Source organism: Abrus precatorius, unplaced genomic scaffold (genome assembly GCF_003935025.1).
Source record: "Abrus precatorius isolate BTA unplaced genomic scaffold, Abrus_2018 Scaffold11, whole genome shotgun sequence".
Lineage (NCBI taxonomy): Eukaryota > Viridiplantae > Streptophyta > Magnoliopsida > Fabales > Fabaceae > Abrus > Abrus precatorius.
In genome coordinates, this window is record NW_020874303.1 from 27,978,546 (window position 1) to 28,005,441 (window position 26,896).

At 34.1% G+C, this 26,896-nt stretch overlaps 5 protein-coding genes and 1 non-coding gene across 11 annotated transcripts; 3 read left to right on the forward strand and 3 right to left on the reverse strand.

Annotated features, from left to right (window-relative positions):
* Window positions 1-40: 40 nt before the first annotated feature.
* LOC113853548 (expansin-A4-like) lies at window positions 41-9,155 on the reverse strand. 2 transcript variants are annotated; one of them, XM_027483965.1, is made up of 5 exons: window positions 9,125-9,155; window positions 5,496-5,523; window positions 1,549-1,613; window positions 1,148-1,466; window positions 612-921 (listed from the first exon to the last, which is right to left on the reverse strand). In XM_027483965.1, exons 1-5 carry the CDS (start codon window positions 9,153-9,155, stop codon window positions 612-614), a joined length of 753 nt encoding a protein of 250 aa, XP_027339766.1. The 2 variants fall into 2 exon arrangements, with proteins under 2 accessions (XP_027339765.1, XP_027339766.1); XM_027483964.1 differs by lacking the exons at window positions 5,496-5,523; window positions 9,125-9,155 and having other exon boundaries at window positions 41-921; window positions 1,549-1,893.
* A 1,427-nt stretch (window positions 9,156-10,582) lies between these two features.
* LOC113855004 (RHOMBOID-like protein 1) lies at window positions 10,583-13,592 on the reverse strand. Its single transcript, XM_027486418.1, has 6 exons — window positions 13,122-13,592; window positions 12,662-12,825; window positions 12,301-12,464; window positions 11,929-12,188; window positions 11,317-11,443; window positions 10,583-11,124 (listed from the first exon to the last, which is right to left on the reverse strand). Exons 1-6 carry the CDS (start codon window positions 13,433-13,435, stop codon window positions 11,002-11,004), a joined length of 1,152 nt encoding a protein of 383 aa, XP_027342219.1. The 5' UTR covers window positions 13,436-13,592; the 3' UTR covers window positions 10,583-11,001.
* A 1,842-nt stretch (window positions 13,593-15,434) lies between these two features.
* On the forward strand, window positions 15,435-15,506 carry TRNAG-UCC. Its single transcript has one exon. It is a non-coding gene; the product is annotated as a tRNA-Gly (tRNA).
* Window positions 15,507-15,682: 176 nt separating this feature from the next.
* Window positions 15,683-17,893, forward strand: LOC113855127 (PGR5-like protein 1B, chloroplastic). 4 transcript variants are annotated; one of them, XM_027486618.1, is made up of 7 exons: window positions 15,683-15,889; window positions 16,064-16,126; window positions 16,338-16,424; window positions 16,632-16,857; window positions 17,084-17,157; window positions 17,324-17,428; window positions 17,586-17,893. In XM_027486618.1, exons 1-7 carry the CDS (start codon window positions 15,713-15,715, stop codon window positions 17,667-17,669), a joined length of 816 nt encoding a protein of 271 aa, XP_027342419.1. In that variant the 5' UTR covers window positions 15,683-15,712; the 3' UTR covers window positions 17,670-17,893. The 4 variants fall into 4 exon arrangements, with proteins under 4 accessions (XP_027342419.1, XP_027342420.1, XP_027342422.1 ...); XM_027486619.1 differs by having other exon boundaries at window positions 16,365-16,424; XM_027486621.1 differs by lacking the exon at window positions 16,338-16,424.
* Window positions 17,894-18,096: 203 nt separating this feature from the next.
* On the reverse strand, window positions 18,097-21,468 carry LOC113854099 (cytochrome c oxidase assembly protein COX15). 2 transcript variants are annotated; one of them, XM_027484955.1, is made up of 8 exons: window positions 21,448-21,468; window positions 21,092-21,277; window positions 20,446-20,744; window positions 19,707-19,932; window positions 19,372-19,617; window positions 19,154-19,264; window positions 18,844-18,975; window positions 18,160-18,621 (listed from the first exon to the last, which is right to left on the reverse strand). In XM_027484955.1, the coding sequence occupies exons 2-8, from the start codon at window positions 21,269-21,271 to the stop codon at window positions 18,451-18,453; spliced, it is 1,365 nt and encodes a 454-aa protein (XP_027340756.1). In that variant the 5' UTR covers window positions 21,272-21,277; window positions 21,448-21,468; the 3' UTR covers window positions 18,160-18,450. The 2 variants fall into 2 exon arrangements, with proteins under 2 accessions (XP_027340755.1, XP_027340756.1); XM_027484954.1 differs by lacking the exon at window positions 21,448-21,468 and having other exon boundaries at window positions 18,097-18,621; window positions 21,092-21,348.
* A 562-nt stretch (window positions 21,469-22,030) lies between these two features.
* LOC113854100 (oxysterol-binding protein-related protein 3C-like) lies at window positions 22,031-26,896 on the forward strand. Its single transcript, XM_027484956.1, has 9 exons — window positions 22,031-22,405; window positions 23,279-23,372; window positions 23,518-23,634; window positions 23,725-23,797; window positions 24,119-24,237; window positions 24,465-24,586; window positions 25,009-25,185; window positions 25,526-25,670; window positions 26,072-26,896. The coding sequence occupies exons 1-9, from the start codon at window positions 22,308-22,310 to the stop codon at window positions 26,309-26,311; spliced, it is 1,185 nt and encodes a 394-aa protein (XP_027340757.1). The 5' UTR covers window positions 22,031-22,307; the 3' UTR covers window positions 26,312-26,896.

Genomic DNA, 26,896 nt, shown 5'->3' on the forward strand with positions numbered 1-26,896 from the left:
AACCCAAAGTAGAGAGGAAAAAAGGTAAGAGAGCAAATGCATGAACCAGAAGGAAACATACCAAATGCTTTTTCCATTTGGACTTCATATAACTTCATAGCACACTTCCTGAGAGGCATGAAACAATGTATAATAGCATCATTCATTCCATTAAAATATTCATTAGCCGCGGGCTACCATTTTTTCTTAGCCGCTTCAGCATATTTCCTAGTCTCTTTTTCCCCTTCTTAGGTAACATAACACCACTAGTCTACCATCCAATTCGGAAAGAGCAACCTCGCGCGAAACCCCAATTACAAATTAAAAAATCAAATATCAATCCCACCAATGAGAAACAAAAGTCAACAACTTGTCACAATAAGCTGTCACACACTGGTTCATTCACATTCACCCACTCTCTTTTTTTAAGACCTTCCTCTGCACTCCGTCACAGTCTCCAAAACATGCAGTCAAAAAGATCAGCATCAATCAACCATGAAAATGGGCGCCAAAAAGGGTAAAACTGTAAATAGATATTAATTGGTGGGAAGCCAAACAAAAAATAAAATGTTGTATTTTTTCAATAATATATATTAAAACAAAATCAAAATGTGAAGGCGCGTGGCGAGTGATCAGACACGAAAATTCTTGCCAGTGAAAGTTTGACCAAATTGCCAACTGTGTGGAACGATGTTCCAAGAAGTGGAACTGCGACGGTCACTGGCGGCGACCCTGAAGGACAATGCTTGACCCACCAAAGCGGCGTTTGACTGCCAGTTCTGGCCCCAGTTTCGGCTCATTGGTATCCACCCCGTTCGAGAACCTTTCACGTAGGCGCGCACAACATCCCCTGCACCCGCGACGTTGCTGATCAGCACCAGGTTGAAGTAACGGAAACCGTTGATCGTGAACCTGATACCACCCTGCTTTCTGCATGCCACCCTGCGTAAATACCAACACAATATTCATTATTGGCTTCCACAACATAGTCACTGTAGCCAACAACTAGCCCTAACTACCACATTGCGGTCCTCAATCCTATTAATGTGACATTTCATAACCACTAACCACCTCCTTCCTATATAATTATTCGAAATTTAGGCCAATAAAAATTAAAATTCATTCATTGGTTACTTTTTCATAATTAAGAAAAATAAAAGACGTGTACCGGCGATAGGCGACTGGTACAATGCCGGCTCGGTACTCGGCGATTTTAAGGAACATGGGCATGGCAAGATCGAAGTGCGGACGAGGAGGGTTGCACCATCCACCATTGTCGTTTGGAAGAGCATAATTTGGGGGACAAAAGTTAGTGGCGGTGATGAAGATGGATGGGCTTCCAGAGTGACACCACTGTTTGTCGTTTGCACACTTAATCTCAAAGCATGCTCCGCAGCTAAGTCCACTGTTGAACAGTGCCGTGCTCAGTGCTGCTGTGTTCACTCCGTACCCTTGGCTGTACAGGTTTCCATAGCCACATGCTCCTCCTGAATCAGTTAGAACACATTTTTTACATGTTTATTCAGAAACCATGAATATGTTACATTTTACATAGTACATAGTACGTACCCATGGTGCCGGAAGCATCGGCTCCTCCGTAGAAGGTAGCATGAGCACTTTGCCAAGCGCCACCAGTGTAGACACCTGGGATTCGAGCCTCTGTTATCCACATTAAGGACATAAGGGAAGCAACATAGAGCACACTGACCACACCCATTCCCCTCCTTTGCTTTTTGTTTTGTCACTGAAGGAACAGAGAGAGAAATGAAAAGGGGAGAGAGATATGGGAATGAGGAAGGAGTGGGTAGTGGGAGTACTTATGGGGTGGGGAAGGTCTAGGTACACTGTGCACTGTGCACTGTGCACTGTGCACTGTGCACTCACAGGGGTTACATTCGGAATTCTCAAACTCATCTTTCATTTATTAAATGCCACCATTTCTTAGGGGTGAAATTAAATGCCTCCTTTATGTAATTCTAAAACTCAGTTATTTATTTTTCTATGTCCTCCATATTAAATGTACTAATATACTAAGCGGTATCTTTAGTTTTCTGGTTAACAAATTAAAAGTATAATCAATAAACCTCTTTATAAAAACTTTAATGTAATCAAATATATATTTTTTAAAATTAGTTAATCAGTATATTAAAAATAATTATTAACAATGGCATATAAAAATTAGTAAAAAATTGTAATAATAAAATATGATAGTAATCTTTTTAAATTTACTTTTTGTGACGTTAATAGTGAGAGAGACATGATCCTCCAACAGACAATGTGAAAAGGACAAATAAACGAACCAAATCTGTGGGGAATTCAATCTCCATGGACACAAGCCTCCCTGGAATCAACTGAACGATGAGGGATGGGTCACAAGAAAACCAATCGCAGGGTTACTACAGAGGCCATAAATTAATAGTTTACAACAGCTTTTTCATCGTTGAACTAGGGGTACTTTATATACAAGATATTTTTTTTATGCAGTTTATATTCAATAAGTTAAGACCAGAGAATAGAGGACACGTAAACTTTGAACAATGGACAGTTTGTCACGTTAATATTACTTAGACTTGGAATGAACTTCGTACGTAGTAGTAATTGCAAAGCTTTTGTTGGTACTCAAATAAATGGAATAACCACTCTCTGTTCAAATTATAAAAAGTTACGAGTTCAATGGTCGGTAACAGTAAGTACTTCTATTATAAACGTTGGTTAAACCTCAATACTTTGAAATATGATAAATTCCATTCCTTTAAACCTTTTATAATTAAAAAGAAAATACTCTAAAGAACATATAATACTATGATTATGTTGAAAGAAAGGTTGGGAGACTGGCTTTACCTGCCGTGATATCCGGGTTGTGATTGGAGTTGGTGAACGATATAATTTATGATATAAATGTGGGTGTGCCACGCGTCAACTTATATATATATATATATATTAATACAATTGCTAAAAAAACAATATAGCCTAAAAGCATTAGTTTTAATCATCTTTTTAATAATAATAAAAAAAGATATCTTTCACTGCAAGTAATTTTATTTAAGCTGAATAAATTATTATAGACAATAATTTTTTAAAAATGTTTAAGGTTTTGGTTTGAGAATGGGGCGTGGGTGGTGGGTCCCCTTCTCCCCTTAATCATCGCTCAGGTCTCAAGATTTGGGCCTCACAGCACACATCCATTAATTATAGTCCACAACACAGCTTCTTCTTTCTCCACTTTTGTCAGAATCTTCAACTATGCTTCCAGATTCCAACCAGCTCCTTCCATTTCCACCAGCTATTTTTTCAAGTTTTATAAAAAAGACAAAATTAATTTAAGTTCCTCCAGACATTAAAAACAAATATTTCAATGCACATTTTGTCAAAGAAAAAAAAACTCCCATCAAACAATGCTTTTACTGATTCCTACATCAAATGACACGAAATAAAAATTGCCCTCGAATTAACAAAGAAAGTAGAGTAAGAAAAATAAGTAAAGAAAACAATATGCAGAAACAATAATGAAATCAAGTAGACAGTCAACACACCGAGTGATCACTAAAAGCAAGTATTAAATAAGAGTAAGCGAGTTGCATTGAGTGGGAAGGGAATTTGGTTGTGTAAAAAAATGAATGAAAAGCATTTATTTTTTAAGTAAAATATGGCTAATTATTTTAAATATAGATTCTAAATAATATATATATATATATATATATATATTAAAATATGATATTTAAAAAAAATATAAAAATATAAATTTAAAAAATCGCTAATAGCAATTTTTGGAGGTGAAGTGCAGAAATTTAAGAATAAAAAAAATTGGAAAGTTACATAGTACAAAAAATTGTCAATGATGTGTTTTCAAAATATGTTAAAAAATTTAAATCAAACAATTTTTTAAAAATAAATTAAACAATTTTTGAAATTTTTTCATATTTTTATAAATTTCTCTACTATATTTTAGTTTTTTTCTCATAATTAAAAAAAAATAAAAATCTCTGTGTATGATTAGGAGATATTTTTATTTGTAGCATTGGATGCTCCAAATCTCAAAAGATGATTGATGATGACCAGTTTCCTGTTTATCTCCTATATTTCGGTAGTTGTTCATCATTGATTCCTCCTCTTGGAACATTCTCATTTTGTCAAAATATAGAAACATATCTCACTTGAAAAGAAGGAAAATTCTGGTCCGAGTAAAAACACAAGTACGTTAACCTGAAAAGTATGACTCAGTAGAAATTGCATTCCCTGTAGCGTTATTTCATTATTTAACCAATACTGCTATATAATAAGGAAAATAGATGTGGAGAAATATATGTATGTAAGGTTTGATATTTTATTTTATATGGGAACTTTTTTGGCAGTTAGAATGTGAAACATGCCTTAGGAGTTGTGATACATTGGTAATCTCACAAATATGTAAGAATTAAAATGATCATTTTTTACTTTGTTAGCTTTATTAATGTGAACCATTATTAGATTATGGTGAAGATTTTAGTTGGAGAGGATCCGATCTGTATTATCTTTAATTCTTACATGCCCTTCGTTGCTAATAACAAATATTTTTTAAGCTGTCATGACCCTTCTGCTGTGAAAAGGTAATCCTACCATTATCACTCGGATCTGCATTACTTTTTCTCTTTTCAATTCGAAAATTAACACTCAATTGTTTGTTTGTTTGTTACTAATAATTAATGATTTGAAAGAACAACATAGATGGATTGAAATTCAAATTGTATAGATGATAATCAAGTTTGGTCGCGTGGAAATATGATTACGAGGTAATTAACTAAAGGTGAAAAAAATAAAATAAAATAGACTCCCTCTGGGAAGATGATAATCAGGTTGACTTTGGTAGTGGGATTGCACATCTTTCTTGCTTTGTTGACAAGACTCCACAGTATCAAGACAATAAACATATATACTCAATTTCAACAGATAAACATATATCACCTTCTAATTAATACAATAATTCCATTGCCTTCGCTATACTATTAGCTATGGTAACCTGTAAGATGTTTTGCATGCGGGACCAACCATGACTGTGACTTGTGCTTCATCAATCATCATCGTGCAATGCTAAGTTCCCGTTGTCGTGATAATGATCCCTCCCAATGCAAGCCCTAGTGCTCAACCCACAATTAAAGCCTAAACTTCTGTTGTAAAAACCAAAAAGGAAGAACAACCCAATACGACAATATTAATACATTTTTTTTGTTTTTAAAGTATATTCTTTCTTTTTAAGTTTATCTTGCCTATTTTTCCCCTTACCAAATTGGATTATAAAAAATACTCTTAGGGAAGAAAAACTACTCTTCTCAATGAGATCATAAGTTTTTTTTTTTTTATTATTATTAGAAAAATCTTACTAAGTGGAATTTAAAGAAAGTTATATATAACCAGTTTAAAACACATACCACGAGACTCTAATCTTTGGATTAATTAATTGCCGCTGGTTAACCCAATATCATACAGTTGTGAGTGAATAAAATAATATGTTTAGAGCATGAGAACAAAACAAATTACATCGACCGTTGACCTTAGTAATCTGAAAATCTTCTCGTTATTCCCTTCTTTTTGTTTGTATTATTTTTGTCAACAATACCATTTTATAGTTCACTTAATATAATGTCCCAATGCCAATTTATATGAATTAAATAAAAATGATGATTCCGTATTTAACTATGTACGACAGGAATAGCTTGGCGTAAGAAAATAAATATGCTTTTGGAATGTTTCCCATTGGACTCAAGCATTTTAATCCGTGTCTATTTGTTTTTACTTGTGGGGTTGGTAACTTGCTAACATGTAATTCCTCGAACTTTGAAGTCAATATAGGACGAACTATTTCATCTTGTGTCTCTGATTCCTATCACCATGAAGACATTTTTTTTTTCATATAAAATGGAAGGCAAACCGTATTATTAGCATAATAAAACATCGCATTGAACAAACATTAGAAGACATAGTTAGTGGAATAAATCTTGCTAATGATTTAGAACCTACTGAGCATACCAATGTAGAATTAACCCTTAATATCCTATACATGATAAGACCTATATCTAAAATTCAAATTGAATTGGATTGCCATGTATAGTTGCAGAAATTGGCAGGGTGTTTGAATAAAGCAAGAGTAAGATATGTTGTTAAAAAAGAAAAACCTTGATCATGGAATGCATGAGGGTTGTTTTTGATACGATAGCTTATTAGGTACGAAATAGGGATTATATGGTACTTGATCACTCTTATTTGCTAACTTTCTTTTTCATTTGTTCACTTTGAATGAATATTTTACACGTTGGATGACTCTTTTTTGTTTTCATTTTCCACAACCACCATAATTCCCACGGTACAATACGGAACAAAGACTTTAGAGATCGGGGGCATTTGGTGCCACCTTTATAGGCTTAATTGTAGGAGGCATACAACATGCTTTTGATTTATTGGCTTATCGATGACCAAATGCATTCCATGACGAGTTTTTCCCATTTTGAATTGTATAGTAAACCTATACAGTGGTTTGGTTGTATATAGTTGCATTCTCTTTAACTAAAATATGAATTATTAATACTTGGAATAAAGTTAGTCAACAAGTCTAAGCATCTTGATCTCTATCATTAGCCAAAAACATGAACAAAAGTGTTGAATTAACAGATCAAATTTAGACCAAGAGGTCATGCAATTCAACTCCTCTATCTTGATTTGTCTTGCAATGGTGTGGATGAGGTTTGGAATGCACTTGTATTGCACATGCTCTTTGTGACAAAGTGGGGCAAAGATAATTGACTTCACCTTGCAAGGCCAATAGTCTAAAGGTTGCATGTGGTATTTGGTGAGATGAAGGATAGACACTATCCACTGAGATGTAGAGAAGATGGGGTGTCCCACCAAGTTGCAAATATTGGGTTTGCAAGGTTATCCATTTCCATCATTATCAACTATCTTCCTGCCATGTGATATTAAAATATGACTATCAATGCACCTTATTTGTCAACATTTGAGGTTGGGCCAAGACCCATGAATAGTATCACCTCATTCTAACAAGGAAGGACTCAGGATACATCGGTGTGAATTAATATTTAGTTCTAGTGAAATGAAAAAATAAAAGTGCATTCGTTGTTAATTTTAAAAGTACTTCAATTCAAATCAATGTATTTTTACTTTTTCACTATATACAGTTGTTATCATTTACTTTCAAAAAAACCAAATTCCATTAATTAATCAGCTATTGAGCTACCCTCCCAATTTTCTAGTTGAGCTTATTGAATGTTTTAACTTTCCGCGAAGTATATCCATAGGTTATAAAATAGTTAAATTTTAGTAAAAATATCTAATATTATTAATTATTTTAAATTTTTAATAAAATTATATATATATATATATATATATATATATATTAATTCTTTTTGTATGTTCTAAAACACACGATAAAATAAATACAAGATTACACTTTCTTAAATACTCTGACCAAGATTGAAGGAAGGGTCCTGGTGGAAAACACAATAGAACACTACATCATGGGGTTGTTCTGGCTTTTGTTTACATGACCCTACCTGCATACTGTTATGATGGAATAAATTCCTGCACTTGGGAATGAATGTACAGGGAAGGGATGGACAACAGATAGAGGGAACAATACCAGTTTAACAAAAGAGGTGGCAACTTTGTCAGTCAAATGGACAAACTCATTCATTACACCCTAAACTATGAAATGAACATTTTCCTACAGGACACGGACAGCAGTGTCATGTTTGAACTATAAATCGCTGTATTGAGAAAAATATTGACAGGCAAATTGTTAGTTATTTAAATTACCCAACTGATCTAACACAAATTAATAATAATAACAATAATGCGTAACATTATGTCTAAAATGATTTTCATATAACCCTCCAAAATGTGAATATGAATTTTACATTGTATAAAAGTGATGTTTATCAGATCACTTATTAAATAGGTAAAAACAGTAGCTTTTGGTTTAAAGAATCTTTCAGTTGACCGGGCTATACATTTAACACAGAAAATTATTTTGCATCTTGGGTCGGTTCGCTCGGTTCAAATCAATTTTCAGACACGTTATTGATTATCTGGCTAAAGTGGCTAATGGTCTAATTCACAGTTGAATCAATTATTTTGTTCGCTTTAATTTGGTTAGTTCTAATTCTGAGTTTCTCTCCATAAAGATTAATTGTTTTGGGCAATCTTTTTCGTGCCATTTTGAAGTCTTAAAAAATTTATGTATGTTTTTCTCTTCCTTACTTTTACCTATTTTTGAAAATGCTCTCTTCAATTTTATTTGTAGTATAAAAATTTGACTAGGTAAATTATATTTTCTAATTTTACTTTTCATGTTAATAAGAAAGAAAAATATTAATGTAATGGTAACTAGTTTTAGTATTTTTATAGAAGTTAGAAATAATTGTCAAATATATTTTTTTAATGAACTCTAAATTGTACAAAATCTTGGTACAAAAATGTACTAATTTGACTCAATTTAAACCACACCCCTATGTGTATGGTTATTGTTCTCCGTGTTAATAATCACTCTTTTTTTTTAATCTGCTCCTTGGAATTCGTACTAAATAATTCGTTCCAAACAGCAGTTCTTTATTTTTATTTATTTATTTATTTTAATTATTATTATCACTCGGGCTATTTAATAATTTATTTAAATTTTTCTTACCTATCTTAATCGAAAAGTAAATAAAAGGGAGTAACAGAAAAGATCAGCTAATGATGTAAGAGCTGGTGATATGGCAATTCCCATCCAACTATTATAATTATGAATTGATTTGCATGAATAAATAACACAGTGATTCAAACTCAGCCCCTTCTAACATAATTTCCCTACATGGAGGAGACAATTCGTGCCTAGCACTCGGTGATGCCCATGTCAACTTTGCCAAGAATGAATTTGTGTTGAAAAATTAAACAAGAAATTTTGAAAATGTATTGTTAGGAACTATGATGATGTCGCAGAGTACAAGTTCAGAAGTGGGCATGGCATGCATGCATGCAGATACAATCATTATAAGCCTTGCCCTTCATTTAACTTTGGACCATTTTGCTGTTTCAATGAACCGGGGATTCAGCATGCCCACAAATCAATAGACAATTTTTAACTTTACTAGAAAGCTGAGTTTTCTCTTAAGCAAGCAAATTGACATCATATATCGTAAAAGCTTCATGTTATAATGCCATAGAAGCACCATGTCACATTGTCTTTCCCTTTTTTCTTTTTCTCCTATTGGGGTTCCAAAGATTATGGAGCAAGCAACTACCTTCTTTATAGTCTTTTCCGTATTCTTAACTACCATACTTGAGCATATGAAGTACTAACTACCACACCATCAACTTGTTATAGAATGCTAAAGCGGGGCCACAGAATCTTGAATTGAAGCAAAATCATGGGTAAGTATTTGAGGTGATAAGGGCATGAAGCATTTAACCATCTACCCTATAAAGCATCAATGCTCCTATCTTCATGACAGGACTGATGAATTCACCCAACTGTGAAAGATTAGGTGGCACATCAAATACACTTACAAACCGTAACCAATTATGACAAGAGTGTTGAACTACTAATCAGTGTTAAGCCGTTGAAAAAATCATAGCACTTCATCTATTCAAGGCATCATGTAGGAATTGTGCAACCTGGCTAAGCCAATTGGCAATACCGCAATAGAGTTAATATAAAGACTCTTGATAGAGATCATGTGGAGCCAAGCATGGGTCGGCTTGATGGTCACTCATCTCTCTATTTTTAAGGTTATGTTTAGACATTTTATCAATGTGCAATGAAATGGGATGAAACAAAAATACAAAATGAAGAGATATAGAATTATCATTCATTTTTCTCATGTCTTCGATAGAACGAAAAAAAAAATAACTGGTCCATACCCTGAGTTAAAGGAGAATAAAAGAAAATTATTAGATTAGATGGAATGGAATGAAATGCATTTTATTACGATTCATTCTGTTCGTTATATTTTAAAGGAGACCGAATTGAATCTGAACGTGTCAGAAAGTAAGAGTAAAATAAGTCTTAACAATCGAGATTTAGGAAAGAATGTGGCATAATGACGAACTTCAATCTTTGACGAGATTTTGCTCATCGACGAATTTCTTACAAGGTGTTTGACTGTTTGTCCTAATTGGATGTATTTTACCCCTAAGTTCAAGGGGCATTCCCTTTTGCATTTAATGGGAAATTTAGGAATATGATTCCTAAAAAGCTTTATAAATTATATCTAGTTATTATTCAACATTCATACAAGTACCCTAGAGTTTGTAAGCAATTCACTAAATAGATTCATATATTTCTAGCTCCTTAAGTTTAGTTTGAGAGTTAAAAAGAGTTTGAAAAGTAAACAATGAGAAGGAAAAAAAGAAAAAAGAAAAAAGAAAACATTTAATTTTAAGAGAACTTAAAAACATAAATTTATAAAAAAATTATAAATTTTATAAAAATTCTTCTCTACATTTAAAACTCTCAATAAATATTAACATCAAATAATTTTTTTTCCATTTTATCTCCTAAAGTTAATTTTCAAACAAAGACTTGCACAAGCCGTCACTTGAGCCCAATAATAATGAATAGCCAGAAATCCGTTATGAAGCCTCGATGCCATTGCATTTAAAGTGTATCATTAGAGATACCATAACACAGCACATATCTAAGGCTATCAAGAAGATATTTGATGTCTAGGAAAACATAGAAGCTTTTGGGTTAGATGTTGTTTAACAAAGATAACTGACCCGTAACAAGATCCAAAGCTGAAAATCTAAAACATTTTTGTTTTTCTTCGGATCAATCCATTAGACAGGATTTACAATATTTGAGAATTATTTTGCTTCTTTAATCAAATACACCTTCCTCTCCTCTAGCAGTGTCAAGAATATATACTCATATAATGGAGGACACAGCCACCCTTATTAGCAATCCAGAAGATTTCCTCTGTAGTAGCAAGAATAGATCATATATACACAAGTTGTTGAATGGCATCGAATCAAGAAATGTTGCATGTGTATCTATCAACTGCAAAGTCGAGAACATAGCTGTTGAGCCTGGGAAGAGCTAGTATTTGAAAGAGGAAAAACGTCACTTCTCCCATTGCTCAAGCAAGTTATGTTAAGTTGGTTTCCAATTTGGTTTGTCTGCATCATTGAAACAGAAAATATCAGTATGAAAACCAACTTAGATAAAAAAAAGTCGCTGTATGACAATAAAGTGATTGAAATTGTAAGGATTTTTGTCTGCTGCAGATTTGGCAACAAAATCATATAATTCCATTCGCTAACAGCTCTAGGATTGTTTGGATGGAAAGTACACAAGAAATGGGTACTCACCTCACAATAAATTCGCTGTGCTTTGCAGCTCCATTTTGAGGTAGGGACACAACTTAAGTAATGACACCACGAGCAACGATCATTCAAGTTAACACTTCGAAGTAGCAAAACCAGCCCAGTAATCAACCTGTCAAAATATCAAACTTTCATATTTGGGAGCCTAATGTATAAATGTACACTGCAAAGCACTCAACAGAGATAAAATCTCAAAGGCGATAACATAAACAGTACTCCACAGGCATAATATTGAATCAATATACCATTGTAGCATGGATTTATAAATTTTTCTGTAGAAGAAAAATATAAGAAATATGACATTCAATGATGAAGGAAGGATATACAAATAAATAACACTCATAAAAAATGCTTCGATTTATGAATCAATATACCATTGTAGCATATATTTATAAATCATTTCATGTCTGACTAAGAAAGCCTATGTAAGGTCGATGAACAAACACTCACGTAGAAGCAACAACACCAACCCTTTCCTAGCAAATTTCTTTAATATTAAACCAAACAGTGTTCAGGAAACAAGTTTCAAAGTTCTAATCCTGTGGAGAGGGTAATATTCAAAACAGAAACGAAGAAGATAAATGAAAGAGAACTTACCCGGCAGTCAGCACAATGAAAGATATGAACCACAGTACATATTGATAAGGTTTGTGTTTATATTTCACCCGACGTGCGCCATGTCTATAATGAGAATTCCTTTGGCTAACCCATTTGAATTGGGGGCGAATCAGAAAGACAAATCCAAGAAGAAAGCCAGAGACAAATCCTCCAATATGAGCAAAATTGTCTACATGTGGAAGGATTCCAACTGCTAAATTGATTACAATGATGACTACAAGAGTCAACAATGCGGCGAACTGAAAAACAATAAAAAAATTGAAAAAGAAATAAAATGTTTGTACACAAAGATGGAGCAGACTATTTAATAGGAAGCACTGTAGAATTTAACACTTTTGTTGATTCATTCACCTTATTGGCATATATTGTCCAATTTATTAAGAGCTCCGATAACATGCCTCCTAGTAAGCCAAACAATGCACCAGAAGCACCAACAGAGATACCTTCTTGTATGAATAGAGCAGACAGCAAACTCCCTCCAAAACCAGATATCACATATAGAAATCCAATTCTAACTACAAAAGGACAAGCAAGATAGAAATTACAGTCTGAAACCGAGAAGGTAAAAAATGTTTTCATTCCTGTAGTGGTAACACTCAATTAAGTTTCTTTCACAATATTTCGCTCACAAATCCATAATAAGGTGAAAATTCTATCATTAAAAGGGAAATGATATACTCGACTAATGCAAGGATAATTACCAGAACCATACCAAATCCAAATTCTTGCTCAAGCCGAATTCCAATAAAAACAAGACTGAACATGTTGGCAAGCACATGGATAACCCCACCGTGCAACCATATACAAGAGAAAAGCCGCCAAACCTGGTGCCTATGAACCACTTTATCCACTTCTAGAGCCCCCATCTTCTCTAATCTAAAGAAAAAAGTAAAAGAAAAAAATGTTAATAGCACAATCAAAACAGCAATACCTATCTAAATGTTAGTAAAATTGGCACTAATTACTATCCATTAGGTATCGTAATAATGTAATTTGAGTTGAACTTAAGATGAAAGCCAGCCAATTACATATATTTCTGAAATTTCAGAGAAGAAGAAAAAGCCTACCAAAAACCATACGTGATATAAATATAACATGTATAACATATGATTAACATATAACCTTAAGCTAATAAAAAATTGATTTTAACTGAAGAGAGAAGAAGAACTAACGTGGAGGAAGAAGGGCCAAAGAGGGGGTTCTCTTTGAGGGGCTGAAAGGAGAATCTCCCCAGAAAGGAAACAACACAGGAATGAGGCAGAGAATGTTTGGGACAATCATTCACATACATTGTGATGATGAATACAACAATATTGGCCACCACAAACAACGGCACCAGCCATGGGAACCACCGCTTGAAGAGGCTGAAGTCACGATCCCGCGGCGGAGGAGCGGGCGGAGCACCCCGTCCCGGATGAACGGTGGTGCTTTCACGGCGTGGATGAACCTGAACCTCCACAGTGCCAGAAGATGGGTCGGTCCCCATGATCTTCCCTTTCACAAAGATTTCAACTTTCTATCGCATTGCTGTAATTAATAATAATAATTTGCACCCACCAATGAAAATAAATTTGGGAATGGGTTGATAGGGAGTTTCGGAGTTACGAGAATCTAACAAAACTAAACGAAGTTAGGAATGAGGTTGTTGGCGTTGCCTTGGTTGTTTTAGTTTTGGCAATCTCGTAACTCTTGTCTGTTGGGTACTGTCGGGAGAGTAATTGTTCACCAAATCAATGACATCTACCAATTACCATTTTCCATTTACCATTACCATGCCAATGTTTTCAGACATTCAGTTGCTACCAATCTCTTCTTTCTCTGTTTCTCTCTCTTTTTTCAAAAATAAATATATATATATATATATATATTTATTTATTTATCAGATAGATATAAGTTATTAAAGTTATAAGCTTTCTACTTCGGAAGAAATTTTTTATTATCTATAATAATTTTATTTGACTAAAAAATATTTTCGGTGAAGGATACCTGTCATATGAAAAAAATGTTATAACTTATGGGTACAGTTTTAATTGAATGCGTACGTACTGTGTTCCCATTGCATTATACGAACCCGCTTCACATTTCCAATTTCCATACGCTATCTTCTTCTACCAGCTGTACTGTGCTTTTGTTCCTGCCAAAGGAAAACATAAAGTTATAAATAATTCCTATCGAGCTTATTGTTATGTAATATAGTTTATGTTTTGGATGAAAATGAAATTGAAAGATTGTTTTATAATATAAGAAGGACAAGATTTAAGAGTAATCAACTTAAATGCAATATATTGTGTAATTGAGACAGTGTGTCAATATTATTATAAAAATCTGGATAGTACATTGCTTTAAGTTTAGGATCATGATTATTTTAAGATGATTTTTTTTGTACATCTAAAATGATATATTTTTTAATAATTTTATTTTAGGAATACTACTGAAAATATGTAAATAAAAAACATTTTTTTGTATATAAATTCTTGCACGAGATGCCCGCTGCGGATGTATTTTTGTCGTTATGTAATTAGTGTGATGTATTATTTCCATTATTTTATTGGTAACTTTTGACGACAACAGTCTCTGGTCAAATATTTGTGAATTTTAAAAGAGAAAAATTGTCTGAATACTGTATTTGACTAAACTATATTTTGAGTTTCCCTCAAATTAATTAACATGTAATAATACGAATTATTTATGAATGAAAAATACATTGTCTATTCTTTTACATATATATATATATATACAATCGTTAACTCATATATATATATATATATATATATATATATATATATTGTATATTTTCTATTACGAGAGTATTTAAAAACGGATAATCTGTAAGGGCTTATATTATTATTCTTTCATTTTATCGTATATGGCAAACGCATGCTTGAAGGAACACAATTTTACGAGTTACGGAGAAGGGACTTCAATGGATAGCATTCTCCCTGTCTTTACTTCAGCATCCTAAAGCAACGCAATTCCTGCATTGTCTTCGAAGCAATACCTGCTGCGTTCATTCCCAGTTTTCCCTTGATTGCCAAAAACAACTTTCTCATTCTTTTCTTCCTCTTCGTTCTTGTTTCTTTATTTTCAGACTATCGACATAATCGGGACACTGCCTTCGTGACAGCAGCAGGATCATGAACAAACGTCCTTAGAATAGAGAGAAAAAGGCTGTAACTTTTTTTGTTTTTCTTGCTGGTATTTTTTGACTGAGTTTTAATTTAACATTTAGAGAATTAAATTATAATATTTAACAAATAATTCAATTTATATACAACTCTATTTTGTTTATGTTAACTATTTTATACCGGTGATGGATTATTTCATGTATTTGCAATTCGCACGCATACTTGAATTGGATGGATGAGAATTGAGGATAATTAATAGGTATCATAAGCAATCATTGCAAGGGTATTTATTGACTGTGGTCCACAAACTATAGCCAATATAATTATAAATAAAAAATAATTGAAAGCCCTTCCAAAATTGCGTTTGTAGTCCAACTGTTAGGATAATTGCCTTCCAAGCAATAGACCCGGGTTCGACTCCCGGCAAACGCATTTGTTTTTTATATCAATTATCTGAATTTCTTATGAAAAAGACTAAATGCAATGAGAAACGTAAGTAGCCAAACAAGACTTTAGCCGCCAAAAATACAGAGGGGCAATTTCGACAATTGGTGTCTAAATATGTGGTCGGGATTTGTTTTATTTTCTTACTGTTTTGCAATTCTGAAACGTATCAGAAACAATCACGAGGGAATGTGATGGCTTTGAGAATGAACGTGGTTCAGTTGTCCAGAATCAGAAGCAACCGCCCCCTCTCTTTCTTCTCCGTTCGAGCCTCCGCCACCTGCGACGACCGTCCCCGTGGACCTTCCTGCATATACGTTGGCCCCCTCCACTCCGCCAGCAAAGAGACCCTTGAAGCTCTTTACTCTCAAGTAATCTCCTTTCTCCACACTTATCAACACCCTTTTCACTAATACTCACTATTATTCCTTTAATCTGTCTTCTACTAAGTTATAAAAAAAAGATTAACATTACGTAGGCAATAGCCATGCAAGGACTAATGAAGTTGGATTATTAATTTTTAATTAATTATTTTTTTCATATAGGCACGGGATGCATATTACAGTGGAGAGCCTTTGATAGTTGATGACATGTTCGATAGAGTAGAGGTATCTAATATCTTTCTCTGCTTAACATTCACATCACCAGTATGCCTCTTAGGACATGGTTGGAAAAACTTATCACAACTTTTTTCAATAATTTTTATTATTAAATCCACGATATAATCTATCGTTTAAGAAAAATTTATTGAATAAGCGTTTAATTAAGCACTATTCTCAAACGCGCCCTTACTTGTGTAAACTTAATTTGTTCAAACAGTTGAAGCTTAAGTGGTATGGTTCTAAGTCAGTCGTCAAGTATCCTCGATGCAGTATCAGGAGGCAATCAACATATTCTGATGCTGAGGTAATTTTCTTCGCTTCACATTAACTTCTTTTTTTCTGGCTGTATATGATCACATATTCATTAAAATTCACCAATTTCTGTTATTAGTTTTGGCGGAATTATTTCCTCTATTGGTGTATGATGTACTTCTATTGAATGTTAATAACTTCCTTTTATGTTTATCTTGGTTTCTTCATTTGAATATTGAGTGATATGGATGTAGGGCAGGAAGATCTGTCCATGGCTTTAGCATTGGCATGCACATGGTCCCTATTTCTTGCACTTGGCTGTTCAGCATGTGTTGGGCCCATATTGTACTCCCATAAAAATGCATTCGATTCAGGATTATCATATGGTAGCCGGGCATCAGGACTAGGGCTTCTTTTTATGGTGAATAGCATTATCTTCATGGTGCTGGGTTTGCTCATTGGGTACCCAGTTGCTTCAGCTTCAGGTAAATCTCCTTTTTGCTACTATTTTTCATCTGAAGTCTAAATTTTCAAATTTAATCTCCAAGCAGTAGTTAAAAGTAAACGACAAACCCTTTGATATAGTTCAATTGATCAAATCAAATTCTTAATGGGAGAGTTTTTCAGTAACTCAAGAAGAGCTATTTGATCATTCATTTTTCAATGTGACCACCTGTATATGTGTATGTCATTAACTGCTCATTCTCACAGTGAAGGTGCTTCAAGGCCTGTGGAGGAATGACTTGGTGGCACTAAAGGGTTCATGTCCAAATTGTGGAGAAGAGGTCAGTCACTACATTTTATACATAGACTTTCCCACGTCTCTGGTTTCTTTTTCATCTTATTCCTCGACCAAGTGGTCCTATTTGTAATTGTTCAGCTAATGAAGCACATATTTAATGTTTAACTTCACGTAAAGCACTCCCCTTGATTGGATTCATTTTCTTGAAGGTATTTGCATTTGTGAGAACAGACAAGGCTAATAATAACTCACCACATAGATCAGATTGTCATGTATGTGAATGCTTATTGGAATTTCGCACCAAAGTTGAGAAGGTAATAACATAGATTGTTTTAATTCTTGCATGAGGGAATTCATAAGATTAGACTGCTATTTAGTTCTCATTTTATGAGTAAAGAGAATAAAAGCATGACAACATAGTGTAAAGCAAAAGCTACAGGTATTTTGACAAATGATGTTATCATTTTGCAGCAATCGGTTTCAAGATTAGGTAGACAATGGGTGTACGGTCGTATTTACCTTGTTCGCAGATCCAGACGCCAGAGGGAGCTTTAGACTTTCTTCCCAATGTGTAGCTTACACACGACTGTGAATTGTAGGTAGTAAGGAACAGAAGAAAAACCAATTTCTGTTTAGTTCCAATTCTTAGGCCGAAAAGTTGTCAGAAATCAAGAACCAACTTGTAACACTTTTCGGACGGAATTAATTTTAATTTGCACAACAGGCATCAAATCAAACAAGATCTTTTAAAATGTCGCCGAAGTTCGGAAATATAGCAACCCTGGAATTAAATTACCTATTTCCCTTCTATGCTCTTTCTTTGTCGTTCCAATTATAAGATAATTCAGGAGAAACAAAATAACAACAAAGAAAGATAATATTTCTATTTAAAAAATTAAATATTTCTCTTATTAACGTGTCAGTTTTTAATTGGGGATACAAATAAGAGGATACACAGAAGATATGCGAAACAAATTATTACCAACCAGATTTGAGAATAATGATATTTGTAATAAGGATATTTAAGTGAAGGAAAAGCCATTATCAAAAGATGGAAGGCCATGGATTCTTCCACTTTAAGTTGTATTTAGTTTACATAATGATTTTCTGAGCCGATTTTCAGCATACTTACATAAATGATTGAAGACATAATAATTAACCGATCAGTTACGTCGTCATGAATTTTCAGGCTTCAAATGTACAAACCAAATAAAGACAATTCCAACAATGGAAATTGGATAAGGAGCTCAATGCCAAACTTGTCATGGAAAAAATTAATAGTCACAGCTCATTTCAACTTAAAAAGGCTAATTCTTGTTGCAATACTGGGAAACAACTAGTGTGCTTTGACAACTTGAGGAAGAGATTTGAGAAGGGACAAAGACGGCCTTCGAACCGTGTGATTAAGAAGCATCATAAACGTCAAAAGAGTTAAGGCTCCAGCTTGATGTGCAGTGCCCAATGAAACAGGTACATACGAAAGAAGCGTTGAAATTCCCAAGGTGACCTGTAACATACAAAAATATATCTATTTTTCACAGGAAATTTACCTAATAAAACCTAATGACGGCTGCTAGAAAACCATATACTACACTGCTGACAAAATCAAATGCCAAAAAGTTTTCCTTTTATGATTTTATCTATTTGTTATTCTTGTCATAAATTAGTGATGAATCAGATAAATGATAAATATTATACATAACATAAAACTGGAAATTGAAATTATTACCTGAAGAGCAGCCATGCCAACGGCACCTCCAATCACAGATCTTACTGCAGGATGTATGTCCAGCTTTTTTGTTGACCACCATAAAGCACCTACTGCAAACAGCGTTGCAGTTGCAAGGATACGGTGATCAAACTGTTATAAGCAAAACATTTATCAGAACTTTATTTATAGGCATAAAGTATTTCCAAACACTTCATTCAGTAAAAATCTGTCAACTCTTAAAAAGCAAACAAAAATCCAACGATAAAAAAACTCAAGGAAACAAGGGTATTACTATTTTAACTTCAGAGATATCAGCATGGATAATTACCTGAACAGTTGATGGATTTTCAAAGAAATTTCGAATCAGAGGCTTCATTTCAAAAATGTCTTCTGGTATCCACGTATCACCCATCTTTGGAAAGGTATTAAATGCATGTCCCTGGCAATTAAAATGGTAGCAGAATGATTATCTTTTATCCTCGCCAAAGCTCAGTTATCATTTCAAGTTAAAATATGGGGCACAAAACTATTAACCAGCAAACATACAGCATCATTTCCAGCGACAAATGCACCAGAGACAGCAGTAAGACCAACAAGTAGGCCGACAGGCAATGCAAGTCTCCTCACTTTAGCTGCTCCACGAACCCATGTAAGCGAATCGGCAGGTGGTTCAGGCATAACAACAGAAAGCGCAGTCCAAAAGAGGCCACAGTAAATAGCAAATGCTGATGTAAGGTGAGCTGCAAGGCGATAAGGGCTTACCCTTGGCTGAGAATATTCAGATGGTGGTTCCTAAGGTAGGAAAATGTTATTAGAATCAGGCAATGCTGGCCAATTTAACATCAAATAATCAGAAGAATGTACATTATTTATGTTCCAACCTCTAAACCACTTTTAACCATCCACCAGCCAATGAGACCCTGGCCAGCACCCAGGGCAAACAGAGCAGAGAGTCTCAGTCCCAATCTCAAGGTAATATACCCTTTATGAAGAAAATATGAATAGGGCAAAGCAAACATAACTCCTAGTGCCCTTCCCCACATACGATGTGCATATTCCATCCAATATATGAATTTGAATTCTTCAATTTTCATCCCTCTGTTAACACTGCAACAAGTACGAAACAAATTATCATCATAAAATTCATATGAACTACTAAGCTCTTTCAGACCGAGTGTCAATTATCAACTCACTTCCACTTGGTTAATCCTTTTTTTTATTGTAATAAATACACAATCAATAACAAAAATTCTAAATTGTAATTAGAACTTTAAAGGTAAATCAAGCTTGTCCACTGGCACCCAGTTTTAGCAGGCTAATTCAGTAAAATATTTTCCATCATTGTCAAATTAATAATTATCTTCATAACCTTCTTGCAGGTAATTAAGTTTAAATTATTATTTAATAATGTTATGATGTTAATTTTATGATAAAAATGAACACGGTTGTTTGAAATACTATATTATCCCTTATCTTTTAATCATCTAATCTTATTGATTTGATTTAATCCCTTAATAATTAGTCAACCATCTTCAAGAAAAGCATTTAGGAGGGTGTGTGAATTTCAGGTGACATTACTAAATGAATTATGATCAGCTGAAGCTAGTTTTTTCTCATTACCGCTTATATTCAGGTGACTGCTTATATTTCTCAAACTCTTGCAACCATTCCTCATCTGATAAAGGAGGGAGAGTACCCGTGAATTTCCAATCAGTCATTGAAAGACCAGATCGCGTGAGTCTGGTTAAACCCCCAAGCACCACCATGCTAAACACCCATGCAGCAGAGCCGAAGAGCCATATTCCAACAACTTTTTTGGCATGAGAACCCCCACTCACAAGCAGCTTCAACCCCTCCTTATGTTCAGCTCCGGTAGACACCATCCTAGCAAAGTTCCTCGTGTGTGACACATGATGACCCTAAAAGCACCATCTCAATTTCCTCATAACTCATAACTAATTACGCGTAGTAACAAAACATTCAAACACAGCATCATTGATTACCATTACAAATGAACTATGGCAGCTAATTTCCCATAATGCCATAGACATTTAAACATTTAGAAATTATTGTGAATATAATAAATAAAAGAACGGATTACCCCATACAAAACTGTGATATACAATTGTACACTATGTAAGGGATCAACACAAATTTTCAGAGTTGAGCTGTATTCAAATTTATAGGGTAAAAAAATGAAATTTGAACAGAACCCTGATCAGAAAATAGGAGGAAATGATGAAAAGGAAGGAGAAAGTGATGTAACCTTGGGAATAAGATGGGATCGGAAAGCATGGAAGTAATGGGTGGCGATGGGAGGGGTTAAAAGCTTGAAGGATTGCGAAGTGGAAGAATGATAGAAAGGTTTTGTCCCTCTGAGCTTGTGAATGGCACATGCTTCTTTGCCGCGCCTCAACACTGACCTCACAGTTCCCCTTCCAAACATCTCTCTCTACTATGCAACTTCGAGGGTTTAACCGAGGTTTTATGGAGAAGCTAAACTGATTGCAACCAGCGACGTGTCGTTTTGTTGGCCTAACCCTCGTAGTTTATAAACTGTTGAAACTCCAAGCCTTATATGAGCTCTCAAAATAATAATAATAATAATAAATGTTTAAATACCTTTCTGGCCTTACAAGAAACTAGTGTTAGAAATTTTTGTAAACATGTTTTTGAATTTATTTTAGATTGCTTTTATCGATATCTTATTACAACATTGTTAGAAAAGTTTGACAAGATTGACAAAATTTAAATGTAAATTTTCACTCATAAAAAATTTACACATTTTTTAAACCTTAATCTTTATGTATGACATATATATCATATTTTTCATTTTGATTTTTATATAAAATAATTAGTTTATATGTGTGTGTGTAGTGTACGTACTGTATAAATTTACGCATGACATGCTAGAAATGACACAAAATTTCAAGAGATCATTGAATCTCGAATTATAAATAAAAAGAATAAACAAGGGCACTAGAGAAAAAGACAATTGTGACATGTTGAATTTGTGGTAAAAAAAAGGAAAAAAAACTTGTAAGATTTGCAAACTGAAAATCAGATGAGTATATTATGAAAAGGAAGGGTACAGTAAATTCAACGGCACTTGATCATAACATTCTTAAAATGATGAGAGTCAAAACATATTTTCTTTTGCTATAATTGTGGCCGTAAAAGGTGATGGATGCTTCATTTTCCTTTTGTTGCTATCCGCACCGCACGCGCCACAAAAGTAGCGTGTTTTATGTTTAACGGACACTGCATTCGGATTTGCAGCACCAAACGCTCACACCTCACCACCTTTGCGATCGAAACCAATTTCTCTTTTCTCTCAATTTTTTACCTTCAATACTCAGATCACTCTTTCCTTTTCTGCTTCCATTTTTCTTTTCATTTTCCTACAATTCGCAATTTGGTGTGTTTCAGCGTCCATTTCTTTTCATTCTCCCTGATCTTTTGAATTAGTGTGTTACTCAAAGATGGCTGGCCCCGATAAGATTGAAAATAAGGGCTTTTTCGCTGCCATGACTTCTGGCTTCTCCATGTTCAGCAACGCCATGCATCGATCTGTCAACGGGTATTTTTTGTTAAATGAACAAAATTTATTCGATTCTCCAATTCATTTACTTTTTCATTTTTATATAGTAATATTTCAAAGTGTTGTGTCATTGTATATTGTATCGGCCATTCTCATCTTATAGTTTCAAGTGTCATTGATACTAGATGATTATGTAATATTTGTTGGATTTTATAGTTTTATTACTTAGAGCTTGGTTTGAAGTTCCCTGTGTGCTTCTACTTGCATTCATGTTACGAGACAAGCAGGAACTTATATTTCCCCATTATTTATCTAAGTGTTATTATTTGTGTCTGTTTGGTGTGCTTTCCCGTAGATTGCATACATCTCAAATGCATAGACAAGCATACTTTTGAGGCAAAGGCGTCGTGTTTTAATTATTATAAATTATTTGGTATAGCAATAACATGTTATTATAATGCTATTATCATTTCAAATTATTGAAATGGCTTGATGATAGAATTGTTGTACTGGCAAAATTTATCAGGTAGTTTTCCATCAAGGATCTGTGTTCCAAAGTGATATTCAACAGTTTAACTTTCTAGTTCCTTCATTGCAAATCTTCTTGTTTTTAGTAACTAAAGTTTTAGTAGCTAAGGATGTGAACTACTGGTAATTAGTGAAGATAACTGCCTGCTTGTTTATCTAAGTAGAAATTCATGAATCACTACCATTCTAAAGAAGTAAAGAAAGATTATGGAAGTTTTGTCCCAAGCTTTCTGGTCCTTTGACATCATTTTATGATGCCACCATCCGTTTTAGTTTCGTATTTTATGTCTTTTTCGGTGAACTAGTCATTTTCATCTCTAAGAAATATAGTGATTATGGGGAAGTGTGAACTTGAGCTTGTGCATATTTCTCCTTTGATTCTAGGATGCTGGGATATGAAGGGGTAGAAGTTATAAATCCAGAGGGCGGTCAAGATGATGCAGAAGAGGAAGCTCAGAGAGGAAGATGGAAACCGGAGGTACTTCTTTTATTTATTTATTTTGTTAAATGTTATTTTCCCATTTTTTGGTTTTATTTTATTTCCTATTTTTCTTTAGCACACGCCTGATTCATACTTTGCTGTGATAACATTGTTGTTTATTCTCTTTGGTTCTTGTATACAGGAAAGAGATGGTTACTGGAAGATGATGCAAAAATATATTGGCTCAGATGTAACATCAATGGTAACACTACCGGTTATTATTTTTGAACCGATGACTATGCTTCAGAAAATGGCAGAGGTTTGCGTAGCTTTAATTTTTTCCCCCTATTGTTAATCTGTTTTGTTTTTTTTTTTGGCACTTGATTGAACTTTGAGTTGCTTGAACTAGTTGATGGAGTACTCCTACCTGTTAGAACTGGCAGATGAATGTGAGGACCCATATATGCGGCTGGTGTATGCATGTGAGTTGTTTGTTTCCTTCTTGTTTCTCTTCCATTAATTGTTTGTTCAATTGAATTGTTATCTTAACTTTAGTGCTGGAGGGCACAGTTAAAGATAAGAATGAATAGTATTTTATCTAAGTTTTGGCATGTGATAAAGGACGTCCATGAATTTTTCTTTTATGGAAAATGATGTATGTGCTTGCCCCCAATTTTTTTTTAGCCGGGGCCTGTTGTGTTAGCTTAATTCTTACTCTTTTATTTACATTATAAAATCGTTAAGCCTTGTCTACACACTTTTTGATAAGTTCATTATTTTTATAACTTATATAATCATCACAGCATCATGGGCTATATCTGTGTATTTTGCGTACCAACGAACCTGGAAGCCTTTTAACCCTATCCTTGGAGAGACCTATGAGATGGTTAACCATGGTGGAATCACATTTTTAGCAGAACAGGTACCTTTTATGTATGTGATTCTCATGAGAATTCTCTCTCTCTTCCACACTTTTTATACCATGTTTCCTTTATATTTTGTGCATGCATTTGGATGAACTGCTATCTTCTTCTCACTTACTTCCTTTTGCATTGTTAGCTGAACATGTCATTTATGAAATTTTTGTTTACTTTTTTTCTCTGTTATCTAGTTCCGATTGGATATCTTATAGATATATTCTAATTTCAGGTGAGTCACCATCCCCCAATGAGTGCTGGGCATGCTGAGAATGAGCATTTTGCATATGATGTGACTTCAAAGTTAAAGACTAAGTTTTTGGGAAATTCTGTTGATGTTTACCCTGTTGGAAGGTGATCGATACATTGCATTTGTTTAGTAGATTGGCTTATTATCCTACTCTGTTCTTATTCTCACTCATTGCCTCTTCCAACTTCCTCTTGCATTATCCACATGCCATATTATAATTGAATGTTTGCTTATCATCCATGTGCTTGGAGTAATTTATTCCAGGTTGAAAAGATAGGGTCATGAGTATTTTTTAGCTAGGTAGAGACATATAATGTATTTGAGCCATATTTGGGATGTTTGCTCTAATCTAATCACCACGCTTCCTAAGAAGTTTGCCACTATAAGTTTTATAAAGAATCTGATAGAACACCAATTGATAATTATAATCTAATCACCATGCCACATCAATATGTTTCCAACATTTGCTAGCTAGAAAGTAATTAACTAATTATAAGCTTTGGCTTTGTGGATCTTTGTTTTGCAGAACGCGTGTAACCCTCAAGAGGGATGGTGTAATCTTAGATTTAGTTCCTCCTCCAACCAAGGTTAATAATCTGATATTTGGCCGAACATGGATTGATTCACCTGGGGAGATGATAATGACAAATTTGACGACTGGGGATAAAGTTGTACTATACTTTCAACCATGTGGATGGTTTGGGTATGTAACACCATTTTCATGTAATGTTTTTCAATTAGAAGATTTTTTATTGGTTTGTATTAGTATTATATTGGATTTACAATTGACATCAATGTATAACATATAATGAAATTAAAATTAGTCTTAAGAGTGTCATGGCATTGGATTTTCCTGCATCACCTGACTCTTTTGATTTGGTTGTCCAGTACCAGTAAATTACTTATTTTGTACTTGTTAAAATTAAGTTTTTTAAAAGATAATTAAATCCCCATCATTTGTGATTTCTATTTTTTTTCCATTTATCTTCCTTCAGATATTAGCTTCTTTAGTTAGCTTTTGTCTGTTTCCTGATATCTTACAGCGCTGGTCGCTATGAAGTAGATGGATATGTTTATAATTCTGCGGAGGAGCCTAAAATATTGATGACGGGGAAGTGGAATGAGTCTATGAGTTATCAACCTTGTGATTTGGAAGGAGAGCCTCTTCCAGACACAGAATTGAAAGAGGTGATTATCATTTTTAAGAACCTACGAAATGTATGCGAGCAATTATCCGTTTCTGGGATGTAATTTTGTTTATAACACCAGCAAAAGCACCTAAGAAACTATACTTAAAGTTCAGTCATTGAAAAACTTCATGATACGATCGAATAAAACTGATATATTCAAGTTTATTTTGATGATTTGCTGTGATGCATTATGTGTCTTTGATAAATTATTTGCAAATCAGTTAATACACACCTTTGGAATCCTTTCATTTAAATGTTGCTATCAAGAATCTAGCATACTAGTACTACTTTAAAATGTAACTACTTTTACTTTTATACTTCTAAATACATCAATTGGTGAAGGCACTGACAAAGTTACTTATAATTGTTATTGGTATTTCCTCTAATTTTATTTTGCAGGTTTGGCATGTTGCTGATGTTCCACAGAATGATAAATTCCAGTATACATATTTTGCACATAAAATAAACAGCTTCGACACAGCCCCTAAAAAATTGTTGGCGTCAGACTCTCGCTTACGCCCAGATAGATATGCACTTGAGATGGGCGATCTATCCAAATCTGGGGCAGAAAAGACCAGGTTGCTTACCTTTTCTTTCATTCACATTCCACTTGAAAATATGGTAGGTAGTGCATTCTAAGAGCAAGAGAGTAACAGTTTGCGCGCTTAAGGTTGTCTTCTATAATTATTCACGGTATTTATTATCACAATTCGGGTCAGCTGGATGAAATTACTCCTTTTACGAGGAAGGGAATTGGGTTTCTAGCCAATCAACAAGATGGAAGAGAAATATGTTGCTTTTAAATGTTGTTGATTGTGTTTGTTTACCTTACAGTTTGGAGGAGAGGCAGCGTGCTGAAAAGAGAACTCGAGAGGCCAAAGGGCATATCTTCACGCCAAGATGGTTTGATTTAACTGAAGAAGTGACATCAACTCCTTGGGGTGATTTGGAGATCTACCAATACAATGGTAAATACACTGAGCATCGGGCTGCTATAGATAACTCAAGCAGCACTGATCATGTTGATAATAAAGAAATTGAATTCAATCCATGGCAATATGGTAATTTGACCACAGAAGACTAGTTTCAATTTGTTTTTGTTTTTGGATGCTGCAATTAGTTCATGTAACTTCTTTTACATCAATGTGGAAGAAATTTGTTTTTTAGCTCGTGATTGGCTTGTGTACATTCAGTCAGCAGTTCATTTTTCCTGTCTTATGAATC

Coding starts and splice junctions, on each gene's coding strand:
- LOC113853548 (XM_027483964.1), bottom strand. CDS start 1,696: ATGGGTGTGGTCAGTGTGCTCTATGTTGCTTCCCTTATGTCCTTAATG. Junction 1,467..1,548: donor CGATGCTTCCGGCACCATGG/GTACGTACTATG, acceptor TAACTGATTCAG/GAGGAGCATGTGGCTATGGA. Junction 922..1,147: donor GTACCAGTCGCCTATCGCCG/GTACACGTCTTT, acceptor GTATTTACGCAG/GGTGGCATGCAGAAAGCAGG.
- LOC113855004 (XM_027486418.1), bottom strand. CDS start 13,435: ATGGGGACCGACCCATCTTCTGGCACTGTGGAGGTTCAGGTTCATCCA. Junction 12,189..12,300: donor GGACAATATATGCCAATAAG/GTGAATGAATCA, acceptor ATTGTTTTTCAG/TTCGCCGCATTGTTGACTCT. Junction 11,444..11,928: donor TTCATTGTGCTGACTGCCGG/GTAAGTTCTCTT, acceptor ATATTTTGACAG/GTTGATTACTGGGCTGGTTT.
- LOC113855127 (XM_027486618.1), top strand. CDS start 15,713: ATGGCTTTGAGAATGAACGTGGTTCAGTTGTCCAGAATCAGAAGCAAC. Junction 15,890..16,063: donor TTGAAGCTCTTTACTCTCAA/GTAATCTCCTTT, acceptor TTTTTCATATAG/GCACGGGATGCATATTACAG. Junction 17,429..17,585: donor TTCGCACCAAAGTTGAGAAG/GTAATAACATAG, acceptor ATCATTTTGCAG/CAATCGGTTTCAAGATTAGG.
- LOC113854099 (XM_027484954.1), bottom strand. CDS start 21,271: ATGTTTGGAAGGGGAACTGTGAGGTCAGTGTTGAGGCGCGGCAAAGAA. Junction 20,745..21,091: donor GATCCCATCTTATTCCCAAG/GTTACATCACTT, acceptor TGGTGCTTTTAG/GGTCATCATGTGTCACACAC. Junction 18,976..19,153: donor AAAATCCATCAACTGTTCAG/GTAATTATCCAT, acceptor TGCTTATAACAG/TTTGATCACCGTATCCTTGC.
- LOC113854100 (XM_027484956.1), top strand. CDS start 22,308: ATGGCTGGCCCCGATAAGATTGAAAATAAGGGCTTTTTCGCTGCCATG. Junction 23,798..24,118: donor TATGCGGCTGGTGTATGCAT/GTGAGTTGTTTG, acceptor TAATCATCACAG/CATCATGGGCTATATCTGTG. Junction 25,186..25,525: donor CAACCATGTGGATGGTTTGG/GTATGTAACACC, acceptor GATATCTTACAG/CGCTGGTCGCTATGAAGTAG.